Raw genomic sequence first — 19,882 nt, 5'->3', positions numbered from 1 at the left:
GCAATCTGAGCTCACTGCAGCCTTTGCCTCCTAGGTTCAAGCCATCCTCCCACCTCAGCTTCCCAAGCAGCTAGGACTACAGGCACATGCCACCATGCCCAGTTAATTTTTGTATTTTTTGTAGAGACAGGGTTTTGCCATATTGCCAAGACTGTTCTCAAACTTCTGGGCTCAAGCAATCCTCCTGCCTCAGCCTCCCAAAGTGAGCCACTGCACCCAGCAGCTGAGATACTTTTTAATTCTGGGCTGGGGCAAAGAGAAGTTGGAAGGACAATGGGTGAAAATAAAGAAGCTCTCAGTAATACTGCAGCTTGTTCATGCCTCCTGTCTCGGGGATGCCACACTGGCTGCCCCAGCCCTGCCCTTTCAGCCTCAGTCCCTCCCTCAGTGGAGGAGAGAAAAAGTGATTTAACAAACCAAGGGCTGTCAGCCCTTGGAGCTTGGACCTCTGAGATCCCACACTGACCCAACCAGTAGCTTCCCCTTCTAGTAGCGTGGCACCACCTTCTGACCCACCCCTCAGCGTGTCCGATAGTGAGAGTGGTTCCCAAGGGAACGTGTGAAGCACACGCAGGCAGCAGGCACCGTCTTACACCACACCTGCTGAGTCCAAACCATGGGAGGCTCCTCTCCTAGACTCTGCATCCTGAAAGCCGCGTACCTAACAGCCTGCCATCTGGTTGCAGAGACACACCCCGGGGGGAGGAGCTGCAATCGTGTCTGGGGCCCCAGCCCAGGCTGGCCAGAGGTCCTGTTTCCACAACTCTGCTGCCTGCCTAGGGTACCAACATGGCCCAGAAGCCTCCCGCCTGCACCCTGAAGCCCGAGTGTGTCCAGCAGCTGCTGGTTTGCTCCCAGGAGGCCAAGAAGTCAGCCTACTGCCCCTACAGTCACTTTCCCGTGGGGGCCGCCCTCCTCACCCAGGAGGGGAGAATCTTCAAAGGTAAAGGCGGGCACCCCAGGGTCCCCCAGCCCAGCAGCCTGGGTGGCGGGTCAAAGGAGGATGTACAGGAAGAGGCGCAGAGGCACAGGCAGTGGCGAGAGCGCGACTCTGTCCATTTTTCCCCCAGCCTACGCTGGAATGTTCCTACCCTGCCGACTGCCCCAGACCGCGCTCAAATGTGGCTTAAATCCATGGGCTGTCAATGCTTGGAGGACTGGAATGAGGAAGGAAGTTGGAAAGGAGGCAGGAAGGGGAGGCCATAAATCAAAAACATCAACAGTCCTGGGGTGCTGGCGGGGAGAGCGTTCGTGTTTTCCCAGCCTCCGATGTGTCTGGCACCTTGGACCTAGGTGTTAATGCTCGTCTTTAGATGAAACTACCGAGGTCCTGAGAAGTGACATGACTTGCCCAAGGTCATGTGGGGCGCTGGTGGTGAAACCCTGGGCGGGAGGTTCCCCAAAGCCCTGCTCTCTTCCTTCCACCCACTGTGCTCTGTGCCGGCCAGGTTGGTGACGTGTTTGTCGGGTGTGGTCCTTGGAGAATCTTGGAGGTGAAAAGCCAGCTGGGGTTTCTGAGTCCAGCAGTGAGCAGCGCCCTTCGGGGCGGGGGCGGGTAAGGGAAACTGAGCCCATCTGAGTCTGCTCTAATCTGTTCCTAAACTTTTTTCTTTGATGTATTGCTTTTATAGAAAAGTTCATGTGAACAAAAATTCAAACTTGTTTTTGCTAAGCTTAGAGGCGTTCTCCTTCAGGGCAGTGGGGAACACGATGTGGAGGTGCCCCTTGATGTTACTCCTTTTCTGTTGAGGTTCTGTGACTTGCCTGGGTCTTAAACATCTTTGAGCGGGAGAAGCAGGTTTGATTGAGTGCTAACAGCCTGTGAAAGGAAGGTGATTAATGCTATCCATTTAACCCCTGCAACCCTGAAAGGCAGAGAAGGAAACAGGTTCGGAAAGTTTCAGTGCTCAAAATCGCAGAGCTGGGACTGGAACCCAGAGTTCCCCTGATTCCAAAAGCTGTTGCTCTGTGGGGAGTGAAGGATCCCTGAGTACTGTGTTGAAATTCAGACCTGTTTTGGTGGCTGAGATGAATATTAAACATTAACCACCACCACAAACAACAAACATTAACCACCACTGCAAACACCATTGCAACTCGCAACATTACAGAGTCTTGAATGTGGAATCAGCCCTTGATTCTTACAAAAACCTCCACATCCTTTCCAAATGGCACAGAAAGGGCCCTCCTACAATCCCCCTGCACCCGCACTGACCCCTCCTGCCATGCTTATCACTGTCCACTTACGAATCTGCCTCTCCCTTGGGACTTTGTGCTGCAGAGGGCAGGGGCTGTGTCTTGAATCTTTGTACCATTGACTTTCTCGTGCTGTGACCTAGCACCTGCCTGGCCCAGAACAGGCACTCAATAACTGTTGAGCGACCGACTGGATGAATGAATGAGATGAGTACGTTTGGAAAAGCAGAAGGAAGAGGGATGGCAGGGCAGGTGGTGGTGATAGGGGCTCAGCATGTTGGGCCATGGCATTTCCTGGCCTGTGGGGTCAGCGTGGCTGCCTGCCATCCATGCTTTCCAGCTCTGGGACTGGTGTTCTGCTTGGAACAGCAAGAGGTCAGACAGCCTCATCATGCCTCCAGAGCCAGGGGGCCCCCATGCCAGAATGCTCTGGTTCTTTCTTGTTTTAAAACCCACAATAAAGGAGGCACACTTTGACTCATAAGTGACACCTGGGAGCTACTTCCAGCGAAGTCCATGCCTTTGTCACCATCATACTGATCATTCAACACATATTTGCTGAAGATCAGCTCTGTGCCAGGTAAGGTGCCAGGTGCTGGGGATATCACAGTGAACAGGGATGACATAGTCCCTGCCCCCATGGCAGTCCCCTCATCTTGCACAGGTGATGACTGAAGGTGGAAGCCTCATCCAATGGTTGTGGAAGGAATGAATGGAGGAGATAAACAGGACTGTGGCCCATGTGCGTTGCGGGGAAAGACCTGGTGTCACCAGAGAAAGGGTTGTGTGAGGGGGATTTAGAGAGTGAAATGGAGGCTTTGGAGTCAGAAGGTCCTGGGTTGGAAGGCTGGTGTTTATCAACTGTGTGACTCTGGGTGAGACCCTTCACCCTTCTGAGTGTCAGCTCACACATTTTATTTATTTATCTTTTTTTTTTGAGTCGGAGTCTTACTCTGTCGCCCAGGCTGGATTGCAGTGGCGCAATCTCAGCTCACTGCAATCTCCGCCACCCAGGTTCAAGCGATTCTACTGCCTCAGTCTCATAGTAGCTGGGATTACAGGCATCCACTACACATCGGCTAATTTTTGTATTCCTAGCAGAGATGAGGTTTTGTCATGTTGGCTAATCTGATCTTGAACTCTGAGGTGATTCCAAAGTGCTGAGATTACAGGTGTGAGCCACTGCGCCCAGCCAGCTCACACATTTTAAGCCAGGGATCATAAAACCCACCTTTCAGGATGACTGTGAACAGAACCAGATTCAGCTGGTATGCCTGGCACGGCACGGCATGGCAGGCAGCATCGACTCTGATCGGTTGGTGCCTGTGCTGAATATGTTAAATTTCACCCCTGGTTGTGAGGCTTTAAATGAGTAAATGCCTATAAAACATTCAGCACATTTTCTGCCTCGTAAGAAGAATGTCACAAATGATAGCTGCTTCTGCTACCACTATCAATGCTATCATTATTCTTATTATCTGGAGGCAGATTGTGGAGGACTTTTGGAGGCCAAACAGAGACACTAAGATTTGAAGAGGTAGGAAGTAGAGAGCCAGGGAATGTTATTAAGAAGAAGAGTAACATAAAAGTGGTGTGTGATGACATTTAGTGTGACAGGTGCTCAACAAGGACAGGGACAGAGGAACAGTGTCAGGGGACAGTATCTGCTCTGCTCACTGACCTGTCCGCAGTGTCAGCACATTTCCTGGCCTATCACTGGGACTCTGTAAGGTTTGTCAAACACATGAATGAAAGGCTTTTACTAGGAGTGGGACAGGTAGAATGAAGAGAAAGGAATGATCCGAGAGATGTTGTGTGGGACACATGGACCAGGCCTGGCATGGGCAGTGTTACAAATAAAGGCTGGGTGCAGTGGCTCACACCAGTAATCCCAATCCTTTGGGAGGACGAGGCTGGAGGATCCCTTGAGTCCAGGAGTTCGAGACCAGCCTAAACAACATGGTAAGACTTCATGTCTACAAAAAGTACAAAAATGAGCTGGATGTGGTGGCGTGCACCTGTGGTCCCAGATACTTTGGGAAACTGAGGTGGAGGGATCACTTGAGCCCCAGGAGTTCGAGGCTGCAGTGAGCTGTAATCACACCACTGCATATCAGCTGGGCGACAGAATGAGACCGTGTCTCAAAAAATAAAAAATAAAATACTAAATAAAGTAAAGGCACATGGCTTTAGGATTTCCAGCCAGGTGGCCCAGGTGAATGATGAGGCACTGACTGAGGTGAGGCACTGAAGGCATGGCTGGACTGTGTGCTGGGGATGTGCTGGGCAGGGACCAGCAGCAGTATTTGAAGCTACAATGGAGTGAGCTCACTAAGGACTTCATTTAGATGACCTTCTGTAATCTCACAGCCAACTCATGATGGGGGACAATGAGTTTCACATGCATTAAGCAGAGTACTTCCTATGGTCAATGTCAGAAAGCAACCAGAACCAGAGTGGGCAAGGGTAGCACTTGTCTCAGAGCAGCTGGACCCAGGAACACAGACATCACCATGTCCTTCTTTATCCTTCTGGGGGCTGGTCTCTTTCTCTTGTCCTGCAGGTGGGCTTTTTCTGGGCATCAGGGTACATGAGTGCAAGCAGTCTCTGGTTTCCATTCTTTTGTTTTTGATTTTGTTTTAGAGGCAGGGTCTCTCTCTGCCGCCCAGACTGGAAGTGCAGTGGCACAAGCCTAGCTCACTGCAGTCTCAAACCCCTGAGTTCAAGCGATCCTCCTGTCTTAGCCTCCCAAGTAGCTGGGACTACAGGTATGTACCACCATGCCCAGCTAATTTTTTTATTTTTATGGAGATGAGGTCTTGCTACATTGCCCAGGTTGGTCTCGAACTCCTGGCCTCAAATGATCCTCCCACCTTGACCTCCCAAAGTACTGGGATTACAGGCATGAGCCACTGCACCTGGCCTGTTTATCATTCATACAGCCTCAAAACCAAAGAGGACGGAACCCTTCCCCACCAATTCTACATGGAAAAATTCCAAAAAGGAAGTCCAATTGGTCCATCTCCAATTGCAGGCACATCCCTGGGCCAATCACTGTGGTCATGTAGTGTGATTGGCCAGCGAACTCAAAATATCTCCTCAGTGGGGAGTGGGTGGGTCTGTTACCACCAGAAGGGGTGGGGAGAGCTGAGCAGACCAAACCAATAACCAATGCACTCACATTTTATCAAAGCCTGGGGATACCTGAGGCTGTTTTATCTGATTCGTGCTCTTTCTGCCACCCCTTGCTGCAGGGTGGGGATAGGGAAGGGAGCAGAGAGATTTGTGCTGAAAAGGAAGGGGGACAAATGGAAGGTGTTTATCAGAATCCCTGGATCTCCTTACTGAAGTAGGAAGTGAGGTCAGGTGCAGAATAGGAGGTGGATGCTGTAAGTTGGGGCTTGGAGCAGGGGGCATCTGGACACCCAGAGGAAGCCTGGTGTGGCATCATGGGGTGAAACAGAACTGATCAGGAGGCAGAAACGGCACAGCTGAATTTAGACACTGTGAGTTTACAGCTTATGGCAGAACAGGTCTGCCCAGGTCTGTGACTTCCTCCAGCTGAACACAAGACCAGCACCGGTGAAGGCTTCCCCCTCCAAGGCAGCTGGTGTCTCACCCAATTCAAGAGCAGGCCTGGCTGCAAAGACAGTCTTGCTATCATGACTTCATAATAATCATCATTTTCTCTCTGTTACTCCCAACCCTGGCCAGGACCTTGTGACCCTCACAGATGGGCCACCTGGGATGGTGATTAGGTTTTCATGATGCACCTCGGGCTGGTGACATTCGTGACTGCTTGTGGGGAGAGCGGAGGGAGAGGTACAGAAAGAGGAGCTCACCGGTGAGGAAAGAGCTGCACAAAGAGGACACAAAGAGGAGAGTGGAGATGGCACAGAAGGAGGATTGAGAAAGCAAAGAAAACGGGCCAGGCACGGTGGCTCATGTCTGTAATCCCAGGGCTTTGGGAGGCCAAGCTGGGCGGATCACCTGAGGTCAGGAGTTCGAGACCAGCCTGGCCAACATGGTGAAACCCCGTCTCTACTAAAAATACAAAAAAATTAGCCAGGCATGGTGGCGGGTACCTGTAATTCTAGTTACTCAGGAGGCTGAAGCAGGAGAATCGCTTGAACCTAGGAGGTGGAGGTTGCAGTGAGCTGAGATCACACCACTACACTCCAGCCTGGGTGACAGAGCGAGACGCCATCTCAAAAAAAAAGAAAAAGAAAAGAAAGCAAAGAAAATGGGCCGGGGAAACAGAGTCAACTCTGGGCCTTGCACATGGCGGAGGCTAAGCCAGTGTTTGTGCAGCGCCTGGTGGGTGATGGGCAGGGAAGAGAAGGAGCACCTATAACCCTACGGGCACTGCGCGGGGTGTCCCTGGGTTCATGGGGAGTAGGCACCTGGTGATGAGACCACAAGAGGGCCAGAAAGGGTCCCAGGATGGTGCCGACACGAGACTTCTTGGCTGTAGTTTCTGCCAACTCTGCTGGCACAACCCAAGGGATGGGAGGGTTTATCTTCTTCAGCTCATGACCTTGGGACAGTGGTCTCGCTCCCTCTTTCCTCCTCCTTCCCTCTCTGTCTGCCATTTAGGGAAAAAGCCACTTTACTGGACCAGCTGGGGTGAATTCTGAGAAAAACACACCACATTTTAGAAGACACTTGAGGATGTCTTGGTTAATTAACCACTGAATCCAGCTTACCTTGGCTTAACTCTTAAATCTGAGTCTTCCATTTTCCCTCAAACCAGCCCCTGCTCTTCTGATTCTGTCCCTGGGCTCCCTTCCTCTGCCTGGATGCATTTTCCTAGAAGCATTTCTTGGTGCCTGACACCAGCCCCTCTCTTCAGCAGCTGATGGACCCCAGGCCCCATCCCCCCAACACCACAGCACCTCCGGTCTAGGTAAGAGCAAGCTTCTCTAACCTGGGTCTGCAGCTTACAGCCCAGCTCCACTCACGCCCTGTTTCCTGCTGTTTCCCCCTGCCAAGGAGCTTCAGTTAGTCCTCTCCACTGTCACTCAAAAGTGGCTCATTTTGTGACCAGCCTGGGCAACAGGGTGAAACCCCATCTCTACAAAAAATACAGAAATTAGCCAGGTGTGGTGACATACACCTAGAGTCCCAGCTACTCTGGAGGCTGAGGCAGAAGGATGGCTTGAGCCCCGGTGGTGGAGGTCGCAGTGAGTTGTGATCATGCCACTGCACTCCAGCCCAGCCCGGGCAACAGAGCAAGACTCTCCCTCAAAAAAAAAAAAAAGGCCAGGCATGGTGGCTCATACCTGTAATCTCACTCAGCACTTTGGGAGGCTGAGGCGGGTGGATCCCCTGAGGTCAGGAGTTCAAGACCAGCCTGGCCAATATGATGAAACCCCATCTCTATTAAAAATACAAAAATTTGCCAGGCGTGGTGGGCGCCTGTAATCCCAGCTGTTCAGGAGGCTGAGGCAGGAGAATCACTTGAACCCACGAGGCGGAGGTTGCAGCAAGCCGAGATCGCACCATTGCACTCCAGCCTGGGTAACAAGAGTGAAACTCCATCTCAAAAAAACAAAAAAGTGGCTCATTACAAAGGCTAACTTTACTACAGTCCGTCGACTCTATAGATGAGTTAAAACATAATTAATACCAGAAATGGTGCATTTGCAGTGGGAGGAGGTTAGGAACATGGAGAGAGTATCGTATTTCTTCAAGTATATGGACAGAACATTCCTCATGTGATTCTCCTTTTTTTTTTTTTTTTTGAGATGGAGTCTCACTCTGTCACCCAGGCTGGAGTGCAGTGGCACGATCTCGGCTCACTGCAACTTCCGCCTCCCTTGTTCAAGCGATTCTCCTGCCTCAGCCTCCTAAGTAGCTGGGACTACAAGCGCATGTCACCACGCCCGACTAAGTTTTGTACTTTTAGTAGAAACGGGGTTTCATCATGTTGGTCAGGCCGATCTCGAACTCCTGACCTCATGATACGCCCGCCTCGGCCTCCCAAAGTGCTGGGATTACAGGCGTGAGCCACCACGCCCGGCCCCTCATGTGATTCTCAAACATGGTCCCAGACCTGCAGCCTCAGCAGCTCCTGGGAACTTGTGAAAATTTCAAATTTTTGAGCTCCAACCCAGCCCAGACCTATTGAATCAGAAACTCCAGGAAAAAGGCTTAGAAGTGTGTTTTAAGAAGCCCTCTACTCAGGAGGCTAAGGCAGGAGGATTGCTTGAGTCCAGGGTTCAAATTCCAGCTGGGCAACATAACAAGACCCTGTCTCTAAAAAATATGTAAATAAATAAATTTAAAAAGAGAAGCCCTCCAGAACATTCTGATGCCCACTTGCTTGAGTGTGAGAAATACTGCTTTAATCCCTCAGATTAAAGAGAGTGTTGTTCAAGATCCCTCAGAAAAGAGAGCGGGTGTAGTGCTCTCTGGCATTTTTGTTTTCTCTGGGTGGCTGGGCCCAAATTGCCTCATTGTGAGCTTCTTTCCTTGTTGATGTTTTGTTTTGTTTTGTTGAGACAGGGTCTCGCTCTGTTGCCCAGTCTGGAGTTCAGTGGCACAATCTCAGCTCACTGCAGCCTCGACCTCCCCGGCTCAGGCGATCCTCCCACCTTATCCTCCCAAGTAGCTGGGATCACAGGTGTGCACCACCATGCCTAGCTAATTTTTAAAATTTTTTGTAGAGACGGGGTTTTGACATATTGCCCAGGCTAGTCTCGAACTCCTGGACTCAAACGATCCACCCACCTCAGCCCCCAAAAGTACTGGGATTACAGGCGTGAGCCACCACACCCAGTCTTGCTGATGCCTTAATAACATCTGACCCCAGCCCTGCCTTAAGCACCAAACCACCTCAAAACATGGCCTCCCTTCCTGCAAGGCCATAGAGAATAAGAAGAGTCCATCATATCTCGCAGACCAGGATACTTGTTTTGGCCTCCTGCCACCAGCCTCCACTTTTACCTTCTGTAAAATGGTGTTCTAATAGTATTTACCTTACCCCACAGTTAAAAGGGTTGACTGACATTATGCAGGTAAAGCGCTCCACAGAGTGCCTGGTAGGTGAGTACCCAGTAAAAGAAAGCAATTAGTAATACTGGCACTATGATCGTAGTGTTATTTCGTCCAATCTTATCATCATGGATTTCTAACTTAGCACCATCCCAATCTCTCTCATGTGTGTTTTGAAGTAAGCAAAGGCAATAGCAGAAGCAGAATTGGTTTGCCTGGTCAGATGACGCCGGCTTTCTGGGCTTAGAGAAGCAAAATAAAATTGCGCAGCATTTCAGGATGCAGTACGTGGACAAAGTCTTCCTTCCTTTTTTTTTTTTTTTTTTTTGTTTTTAAGCTAGAAAATTCAAGGAAATTACGTGAATTTGTTAGAGGCTCCAAATACAGTTATTCCTCTGCATCTTAAGCAGCTGGCACTGAAGTGGAAAATTCCACTCTTTCAATAATGGTTAGCCATCTCAGCTCAGACCATGCTGTGGTTTGAAGGTTTGCCTGTCCAAAATGCATAAGCATACTTTGGAGGGCTTCTCTTTTCAAATTTATTTATTTATATACATTTTTCGAGACAGGGTCTCACTATGTTTAATTGCCAATGCCACAGTGTTGGGAGGTGGGGCCTGATAAGAGGTATTTAGATCATGAAGGCTCTGCCCCCGTGAATGGATTAATACCGCTATAAAAAGGGTTTACAGGGTAGCTTCTCTCTCTTTCACCCTCCTGCCACATGAGGAATAGTGCTCCTCCCCTCCGGAGGATGCAATGTTCAAGGCGCCATCTTGGAAGCAGAGACTAGCTCCTCACTAGACACCAACCTGCCAGCAGCTTGACCTTGGACTCCCAAGCCTTCAGCATCATGACAAATACATTTCTGTCCTTTATAAATTACCCAGTCTGGGATATTACATTACAGCAGCACAAAACAGACTAAAACAGGCTGCTATAACAAAATACCACAGAGTAGGGATTTAAACAGCAGACATTTACTTCTCACGGTTCTGGAGGCCGGGAAGTCCAAGATTCAGTTCTTGGCGAGGGCCCTCTTTCCAACTTGGCCATTTTCTCACTATGCCCTGACATGATGGAGTGAGAGAGTTCAAGAGTCTCTTCCTCTTCTTATAATAGCACTAATCCTATCATGGGGGCTGCCCCCTCACCACCTCATCTAAACCTGGTTATCTCCCAAATGCCCCACCTCCTAATAGTATCACATCGAGGGTTAGGGCTTCAACAGAAGAATTTTAGGGAAACACAAACATTTAATCCATAAGGAAAACTGAGAGCCCCCTGGCTTCACTGTTCCAGGCCCAGGACATACCACAAAGCATGCTAGAGACAAAAATCTCTGCCCTCGGAAAGTTTGTAATATAATAGGAGGAATTAGATAATGAAGACATTCATTTCAGGAGAGTCTTAAGTGCTATGAAGAAAATTAAAGCAGGAGAAATGGATAGAGAGGGTTGGAGGCAGTGGTGAAGCCATTTTAGATAGGTGATCGGAGAAAGCGTCTCTGAGAAAGTGACATGTGAGCAGAGCCCTGAGTAGGGTGAATAGTGCACAAAAGGGAAAGAGAGTTCCAGGCAGTAGGAACAACCAGTGCAAAGACCCTGTGGCAGCAGCAGCATACTTGGTACCCTGGGGGAGCACCTGGAAGGACAGCAGGTGTAGAGAACAAAAGGAGATGAGGGCCAAGAGGTAGCACCAGATCACTTATGACCTCGGTACCAGATCACATACGACCTTGGCACCAGATCACGTATGACCTTGTAGTCATAGAAAGGATTTCAGGCCAGGCACAGTGGCTCACGCCTGTAATCCCAGCACTTTGGGAGACTGAGGTGGGTGGTTCACAAGGTCAGGAGTTCGAGACCAACCTAACCAATATGGTGAAACCCCATCTCTACCAAAAATACAAAAATTAGCCAGGTGTGGTGGCACACTCCTATAGTCCTAGCTACTCGGGAGGCTGAGGCAGGAGAATCACTTGAACCTGGGAGGAGGAGGTTGCAGTGAGCCAAGATTGTGCCACGGCACTCCAGCCTGGGTGACAGAGCAAGACTCCATCTCAAAAATAAAATAAAATAAAATAAGAATAAAAGATTTCAAAGTGCCTGAAAGACAGGGACTGGACCACTGGCATACCTTGTCGAGAAGGCGCAGAGGGTCACATAGCCCTACCGTCACCAAAGCCTTTATTTTTACGCAATTGATAACAGCAGCAGCTAAAAGCTGCTGACCATTTCCTCTGTGCCAGGCTTTGTGTTAAGTGCTTTACATGAGTGATCTCAATTTATTCTCACAAGAGGTCTGTAACAGAGATTCTATCATTAGCATTTTACAAATGAGCCAGTGAGTCTCAAAGAGGTTCAGTCCCTTTCCCCAGCTCTCAGAGCCAGTAGGGCAAAGAGTCCCGGGGCAGAATGAAACCTAATAGAACCTCTTTCTACAGGGCACTGTTTGAGTAGTGGGGCGTGTGAGTGTGCCCCCTGCCACAACCATCTTTCTCTGTCATTAACTGGCCTATTGACATGTTTTACACACAGTAAAGGAAGATTTCTCTCGCTGAGGCCTTTCTGAACTTCCAATGCAGACACATGTGACTGTCCTGAGAGACTGGGTCTTCTGCAAGTATGGAAATGTGCTTTAATGGCACATCAGCCAAACCCAAGATCTGCATACATCACTTTTGATGGGAAAAGTGTTAGACTTTAGTCAGGGATGGGGCAGGGAAGCTGTAAGGGTGGGACTGGGAGAGTCACTAGACTTGGAGTGAGGCTGGCAGGGACTGTAATCTGGGAGAGAGGCAGAAACCAAGTGTAGGGATGTCAGTGAAGGTGGGAGTGGTGAGCAGATACAGTAGGTGAGAGTGGTGTTTAAAGAAAGTCATTTTCAGGGGCTGGGCATCATGGTTCACACCTGTAATCCCAGCATTTTGGGAGGCCGAGCTGGGCGGATCATTTGAGGCCAGCAGTTCAGGACCAGCCTGGCCAACATGGTGAAACCCCGTCTTCACTAAAAATTAAAAAATTAGGCAGACATGGTGATGCACGCCTGTAATCCCAGCTACTAGGGAGGCTGAGATGAGAATCACTTGAACCCAGGAGGTGGACATTGCAGTGAGCTGAGATCGCGCCACTACACTCCAGCTTGGGAGACAGATAAATAAATTAATTAATTAAATTAAAGAAAAAGAAAAGAAAAAGAAAGTCATTTCAGGTGAGGATCAGGAACCTGGCTGGGGAGACAAGGTGGGGAGCAAGAGACACTCATTCATTTATTCATTCAACTTTCATTGACTCAGCAGACAGACTGAGCAATAAGGGGCCAGTTATCTCAGCTATAATAACTAACATTTAAATAAACAAAGGCTCTCAGGGTTGCAACTTCCTGATTGTTCCCTGCCCCATATTCCAACTGTATTAACTGATCTCTGTATAGTTTCAAATGATAAAAATACACATGAACTATTTTAGACAAAAAGAGGATGTATTGGTTCCTGTAACTAAACCATGGGAAGAGCTGGAGTGTAGTCAGACCTCGGGGCAACTGGCACTGGCCAGACTCCTTTCTTTCCAGCTGTCATCTCTCATCCATTCTTCTGAGTGTCCATTTCAGCCTCCCTCATTGGTCTCTTCCATAATGAATGGACACATGGCGGCCCACACTCAGCGTCTCAGAGAGAAACTGAAGTTCCCATGCCGAGATGAACTCTGATTGGCCAGTTTGAGTCAGCTGCTCATCTTTAATCCCATAGCAAGGTCATAGGAGACAAGATGGCAGCTCCCATTTGAACTACATGCTGGGGAATAAAGTAAGGGTCATCCCTCAGGGGAAAAAAAGTAAGAGGTGCTAAGCTGTCAAAACAGTAGATGCTCACTGTAGTCTACCCTTTGGAGCTCAGTATACACGCCTGTTTTCTTCCCCAAAGTAGAACTCCGAACCAGCCCCCACCTAACACCATATAGCCATCCCATGCACCACTGTGACCACATTCACCCTCACCCCGACAAGGGACCTGCAGCTGTGGCACCCAGTGGTGTCTAATGACATCTGTCAACTCTGGACGTGAATGCCTGTGATCCTGAGAACAATGAGCTAAATAACTAATCACTCCTAACATGCCAATGTAAATAATGAAGGGACCAGAAAATATGTGAGGAAAAATATACAAGAAGATAATGACCAAATAATTCCCAAATGTGATCAACACGGAACAAAATACTACATAATCACAATGAAGACTTGGACTTAGAAAAGGAGGTGTAGGCTGGGCACCGTGGCTCACACCTATAATCCCAGCACCTTGAGAGGCCAAGGTAGGTGGATCACTTGAGCCCAAGAGTTTGAGACTGGCCTGGGTAACCCCATCTCTACAAAAAATACAAAAAATTAGCCAGGTGTGGTGGTGTACACCTGTGGTCCCAGCTACTCGGGAGGTTAGGATGAGAGAGTCAGTGGAGCCCAGGAGTTTGAGGTTACAGTGAGCTATGATCGTGCCACTGCACACTAGCCTGGACAACAGAGTAAGATCCTGTCAAAAATAAAGGAGATGGGAGAGGAGGGGAGGGGAAGGGAGGGGAGAGAAGGGAAGGGGAGGGGAGGGGAGGCTAAGTTGACGAAATAAATAAGAATACAGTGACTCAAACAAGATGGTGGCTTATTTCCCTCATCTAACAGACCAGGGGTGGGCTGGAGTCCACAGCATAGGAGATGCTTTCCTCTGCCCTGCAAAGTTGTCCTGGAAATCAGATTCCTTCTGACTAGGTGTCCCACCATCCCTAGAGTTGTGTCCTCATCTGCATGTTCAAACTGACACACATCATCACACCCACATCATGGTGTTTTTTTGTTGTTGTGTTTTGAGATGGAGTCTCGTTCTGTCGCCCAGGCTGGAGTGCAGCTGTGGCATAATCTTGGCTCACTGCAACCTCTGCCTCCCAGGTTCAAGAGATTCTCCTGCCTCAGGCTCCTGAGTAGCTGGGACTACAGGCACCTGCCACCATGCCAGGCTAATTTTTGTATTTTTAGTAGACAGGGTTTCACCATATTGGCCAGGCTGGTCTCAAACTCCTGACCTTGTGATCCGTCTGCCTCGGCCTCCCAATGTGCTGGGATTACAGGTGTGAGCCACTGCGCCCAGCCTCATCATGGGTTTTTATAGGCCAGACTTGTGGCTTCTTTGGCGATCCAATTCTATCAAAAAGTTAGAAACATGCTGATCTATTTGCTTCCAATTATTTCCATACAGAAATGTCACACCCAATGATCCCTTCTGGACATGGTTCTGAAGCCTGCCAACTCTCACATTTTCCTAACTAGCTCCCATGCCTGACCCATCCCTGCTGCCCCATCTTAATGCTGGCTATTGTGGTGACTGAAACAACAGGCTGGGTGGGCACATGACACATCACATCTTTGCCACAGGGTTGATTCCCACTGCCAGGAAGAGAAATTTCAGTGGTAGGTACAACGGCCTGCCTTCCCAGTAATTGCAGGTGGAGCTTTACCAAATAACAGACTAGGAGGAGTCACCTAGGAGGACCGAGGAAAGTCCACGGCCATCTTTCCTCATCTGTGTTTTCTCCTTTGCGTTGCTCAGCCACTAAGCCAATGTCACATATTTAGATTTTTTTTGTTCAAGTTGCATCTCACCTTCAGCACAAATGTCTGCATTAGCTATAGGTTACATTACTATAGCAAACAGATTCCAAGATGCAGTGACGCAAACATGATAGAATTCTGTTTTTCTCTCACACAACAATTCCGAGTAGGCCCCAGGCAAACAGGCAACTCTGCCCCATGAGTTGACCAGGTTTCCAAATTCCTTCTCTCTCCTTGCTGCTCCTCCATTCCCATGGCCACAAGGTCAAAAGTGTCCCACTCCATCACCTCCACCTTCCAGCCTGTGGAAGGAGAAAAGAATGGAAGTAATAAGCAAGCAACCTCCTTACCAGAAATTTCCCATATCACTTTGGGCCACATCCCATTGGCCAGAACTGCATCATGTGACCACACTGTGCTGCAAGGGAGTCTGGGAATTACAGTCCCTAGCTGAGTGGCCATGCTGGAATGGGAGGCACTTATATTACTTAAAGGAAGAAATAGGAAATGAATACTGGAGAACAATTCCTATCTCTGCCTCAGGGAAAAAGGCAATTTACAAACAGTGGTACAGACCAAATACCACATCTTGCTGGTCAAGGGAAAACCCAGGTTCCATGGTCATTTGTTTGTAGACTCACTTCCCTGAATATGGGGACTTTCCTAGCCAATCTGGTGATGCAAACATCTTGTCTCCTGGGAGCAGCCCTGGCTTATCGTACCCCAGGAACTACCCTGAGAGAGCCAATAGGAAGGACTCCCTTACTGAGGGCTGGGCCATCTTAGAAGCCCACATCCCATTGGAAGCCCAAGGATTGTTTTAAGCCTTGTGCAATCACAGGCAACTTGCACAAAGCACAGGGTTTTTTTGTTTGTTTGTTTGTTGATTTCTTGTTAGTTAGTTTTGACAGTTTGTTTTGCAACACAGCTGAAATAGAACCCTGGCTGAACTCTGACAGCCAGTACCTAACCCCCAAAATTTTGTCCAGGCTCAAACTTGGAATCAGGATCTGTCTTAGTCCGTTCAGGCAGCTATAATAGAATACCATAGACTGGGTAGCTTGTAAATAACAGAAGTGTATTGCTCACAGTTCTGGAGACCAGAAAGTCCAAGGTCAAGGCACTGGCAGATTCAGTGAGGGCCTGCTTACTCATAGACGGTGACTCCTTGCTATGTCCTCATGCTGCAGAAGGGGCAAGGCAGTTCTCCGGTTTTGTAAGTGCATGACTCCCATTCCTACGCTTGGTCCCTTTCATTCTGTTCTCATTATCTAATCGTTCCTCCAAAGGCCCCACTTCCTAATACCATCACCTTGGGGGCTAGGATTTCAACATATGAATTGGATGGGAACACATTCATACCGTGGGGCTCTTAGATGCAGGTATGGGGGCTCTACTTGTTTCTGTAAGCCTCAGCATCTCCCCTGGCCTTGACCTCTGCAGGGGTGATGCGGCTGCCTAATCTGCCTGTTGTGCTGCCCTGCTCCCAAGCTGTGCTTCATCATGGAGGCACTGGGTAAATTAAGACAGTGCCAGGTTCTTGGGAAGGGCCACTACCATGGACCAAAGAGTCTACCGGTGCCCCAAGTCGAATTGCCCTTTCCTTCTCCCCATCTTGTTTGGAGTAACCAGTTCCTTCCTGCTTTGGAATGGGGCAAGCCTCTTACTCAACATAGGCAGCAGGAAGTGTTTCTGCCAGACTTACCACTGGACTCTGCTCTCTTCTCAGGGTGTAACATAGAAAATGCCTGTTACCCTCTGGGCATCTGTGCTGAACGGACCGCTATCCAGAAGGCCATCTCAGAAGGGTACAAGGATTTCAGGGCAATTGCTATCGCCAGGTGAGTGGGAAAGCCCAGGTTGCAACAATATTCATTCATCTCTTTAGCCAACATCTTCCTTACACATATTATTCATTCATTCATTCATCTGTCATACATTTGTTGTGGACTTCCTATGTGCCAGGCACTGTATAGGGCCCTGGGATGAGTACTGAGGATAAGGAGACAAATAAGAAATGGAGTCTGCCCTCAGTGAGCCTGCAAGGCAGGTAAATAAGCAAGGCAACTCATACAAGGTCCGGTATGCCCCTGTTCCAGCAACACAAAGTGACACAGACTCGTTTCCTACAAGATACAACAGAAAGGCAGCCTTGAAACACAAAGTGGGGAGGACCTAAAAATCACCTGCTATAGACTCCCTTGCCACCACCCCCATTTTATAGCTGATGAAATTGAGGCCCAGATAAGTTGAGCAACTTTCTTGGGAGTTAGTGCCAGTGCTGGGATAAAACCCAGGTTCCAGAGTCTCACTGCAGGGCTCATTCCACTGTATCATGCTGTGCTAGGAGATGGAACACGTTTCCCTGCTCTCCACAAGCTGATGCTAGGATCCTGAATGAGCCACTCAGCATTGCTCACTCCTTCATTTGGCAACACTCGCCTCAAGGTTCAAGAACCAGGATACAAAATCAGCCAGGTAAACACTAGTTATGGTTCAAACTAATCAGAGTCCAGCCCGGGTTCTGGCTGAACAAGAGCCCCAATCAATGCTCCTATATGTCCCAAACATAAATATCCTAGTTGGCATGGCTTCCTCTCCATGGGAGCATGTTGAATTCTTGTTGGCTCTGGCCCTAGACTCAGTGGTTTCAGGATCCAAGCATGTAAATTAGCCCTTTTACTGAACTCCATTATTTAATGACTTAATGGTGAATCTCTCCAGTGTGCACCTTTGCATTGTATATGACTGTTTTCTTAACAAGTTATTGATGCAAGAAAAATGACATGGGAAATGTTTATCCCACTCAGAAGGAGGCTGCATGCTTGTTGGTCTTTAGGAACATCTGGGTGCATAGGTCACATTCTATGAGGGAATTACCTCTTCACTCATAGTGGAATTAATTCCTGTGGCAGAGCTACGGCACCTTTTTGGCAAAAATGCAGAAAAAGAGCTACACCTTTTAGCACCTTTCAGCACCTTTCTGGCTAAAATGTGGAAATGCAGGGGTTTAGTGCAAGGTCAGTGGGGACTGTACAGAAGCGAGCCCACGTGCCTTTTATAAGATCCTCAACTTTGCCTCAGTCTGGCCCCGAGGTGACCCAGCTTATTCAAGGTTTGTTTCTGAGTAAGTAAAGCCCGAGGTGCACTTAAGGAGAAGGGCCCCAGTATTCGAGAGCCTTCCCTGTGACCAAGGTGTGTCCTGGCTGCCTTAAGGCTTCCAGAGGAATAAATGATGCTGTGCTGAGAACATTTTGTGCAGATAGGCCGAGATCAGGATGTGAATTGCACTTTATGGAAAAAAAAAAAAAAAGGAGGGAAATAACTCAATTTCAAAGCTGATCCAAGAAAATAATGATATTCTAGGGAAAAAGAGGCCAAAGTCAACCAAAGGATAATGATGCCTTGCTCTGTTTAGAATTTTCCAAATGAGAGGCTTTTTCTCTTGGTCATTATCTACTTTCAAACACAACGAAATGTCACTAGCAATGATTAGCAAATGTCGTTATTTACACAAAACCTGCCATTTTTCCAGCCCCCAACTGCTGAACTCTGGGTATTCAGCCTGCATCAGTGTCCCTGAGCCCAAAATACACTCATTATCACACTCATGATTTGTTAAATTGAAGAGTGTTTGTGGATTTAGAGGATGAATGAGAAGTACCAACTCCCTCATTAACATCAGATGGCCCAGCACTTTGGGAGGCCGAGACGGGTGGATCACAACGTCAGGAGATCCAGACTATCCTGGCTAACACGGTGAAACCCCGTCTCTACTAAAAATACAAAAACTAGCCGGGCGAGGTGGCGGGCGCCTGTAGTCCCAGCTACTTGGGAGGCTGAGGCAGGAGAATGGCGTAAACCCGGGAGGCGGAGCTTGCAGTGAGCTGAGATCCGGCCACTGCACTCCAGCCTGGGCGGCAGAGTGAGACTCCGCCTCAAAAAAAAAAAAAAACATCAGATGGGTCTGAGCAGCCTCAGAGAGAACTCCTCTGAGGTCTCTAAGGATGGAGACCGCACTCAGGAAAGGTCCGTGTGTCTTACTGCTCTCAGACAGGTGAGCTCGCCCCACTGGGTCCCAGCTCTCATGATCAAAGTCAGTAGGTTTCCAGCCCATCGAGTCTGATAAGCATGGCCTCAGTGTGTGATCAAGGTGAGCACAAACCACAGAAAACTGTAAATAGCCAGCAAAAGGCAAGAGAGAGTGAAGGGCAGGGGAGAGGGAGAAAGGGGGAAGCGGTGAAGCAGTGAAGAAACATCCTGAGGCAGCCAGCAAGTGCTCACTCAGTCTTGAGTCTCTCTCTTGGCAGGAACGTTGAGTAAGTTAGAAGCCCAGGCTTCAGTGTCAATGAAACCTGTTTCCAAATCCAGCCGCATTATGGACCTTAGGCATGCTGCTTAGACCCTGAGCCTGGCTTCTCATCTGTGAAATGGAGGAGACTGGTTTGTTACAGGGTCTCATGAAACAATTTCTATAAAGTTCCTGACACAGGGTATGTAATACATTCACACTATTATATAGTTGCCTTTTTTTTTTTTTGAGACAGAGTCTCGCTCTGTCGCCCGGGCTGGAGTGCAGTGGCCAGATCTCAGCTCACTGCAAGCTCCGCCTCCTGGGTTTACACCATTCTCCTGCCTCAGCCTCCCGAGTAGCTGGGACTACAGGCGCCCGCCACCTCACCTGGCTAGTTTTTGTATTTTTTAGTAGAGGCGGGGTTTCACAGTGTTAGCCAGGATGGTCTCGATCTCCTGACCTCGTGATCCGCCCGTCTCGGCCTCCCAAAGTGCTGGGATTATAGGCTTGAGCCTGGTTTGGTTTTTCTTTGAGAACAAGCTTTGCTGTGCCACCCAGGCTGGAGTGCCATGGCAAGATTTCGGCTCACTGCAACCTCAGCCTCCCAGGTTCAAGCAGTTCTCATGCTTCAGCCTCCTGAGTAGCTGAGACTACAGGTGCCTGCCACCATGCCTGGCTAATTTTTGAATTTTTAGTAGAGATGGGGTTTCACCATGTTGACCAAGCTGGTCTCGAACTTCTGGCCTCAAGTGATCCGCCCACCTGGGCCTCCCAAAGTGCTGGGATTATAGGTGTGAG

General features: G+C 48.9%; 1 protein-coding gene across 1 annotated transcript in view; it reads left to right on the top strand.

The window, feature by feature from the left end:
* The first annotated feature begins 611 nt into the window (after positions 1–611).
* The window catches only part of CDA (cytidine deaminase), a 29,658-nt gene continuing 10,387 nt past the window's right edge, over positions 612–19,882 (top strand). The window contains exons 1-2 of the mRNA XM_023219774.3: positions 612–943; positions 16,520–16,631. Coding sequence (XP_023075542.1) covers positions 790–943; positions 16,520–16,631 — 266 coding nt within the window. The 5' untranslated portion in view covers positions 612–789. The remainder of the gene's footprint in view (positions 944–16,519; positions 16,632–19,882) is intronic.

This window comes from Piliocolobus tephrosceles, chromosome 1 (genome assembly GCF_002776525.5).
Source record: "Piliocolobus tephrosceles isolate RC106 chromosome 1, ASM277652v3, whole genome shotgun sequence".
NCBI lineage: Eukaryota > Metazoa > Chordata > Mammalia > Primates > Cercopithecidae > Piliocolobus > Piliocolobus tephrosceles.
The sequence above is the reverse complement of the archived record's forward strand: the minus strand, read 5'-3'. Positions and strand labels throughout refer to the sequence as shown.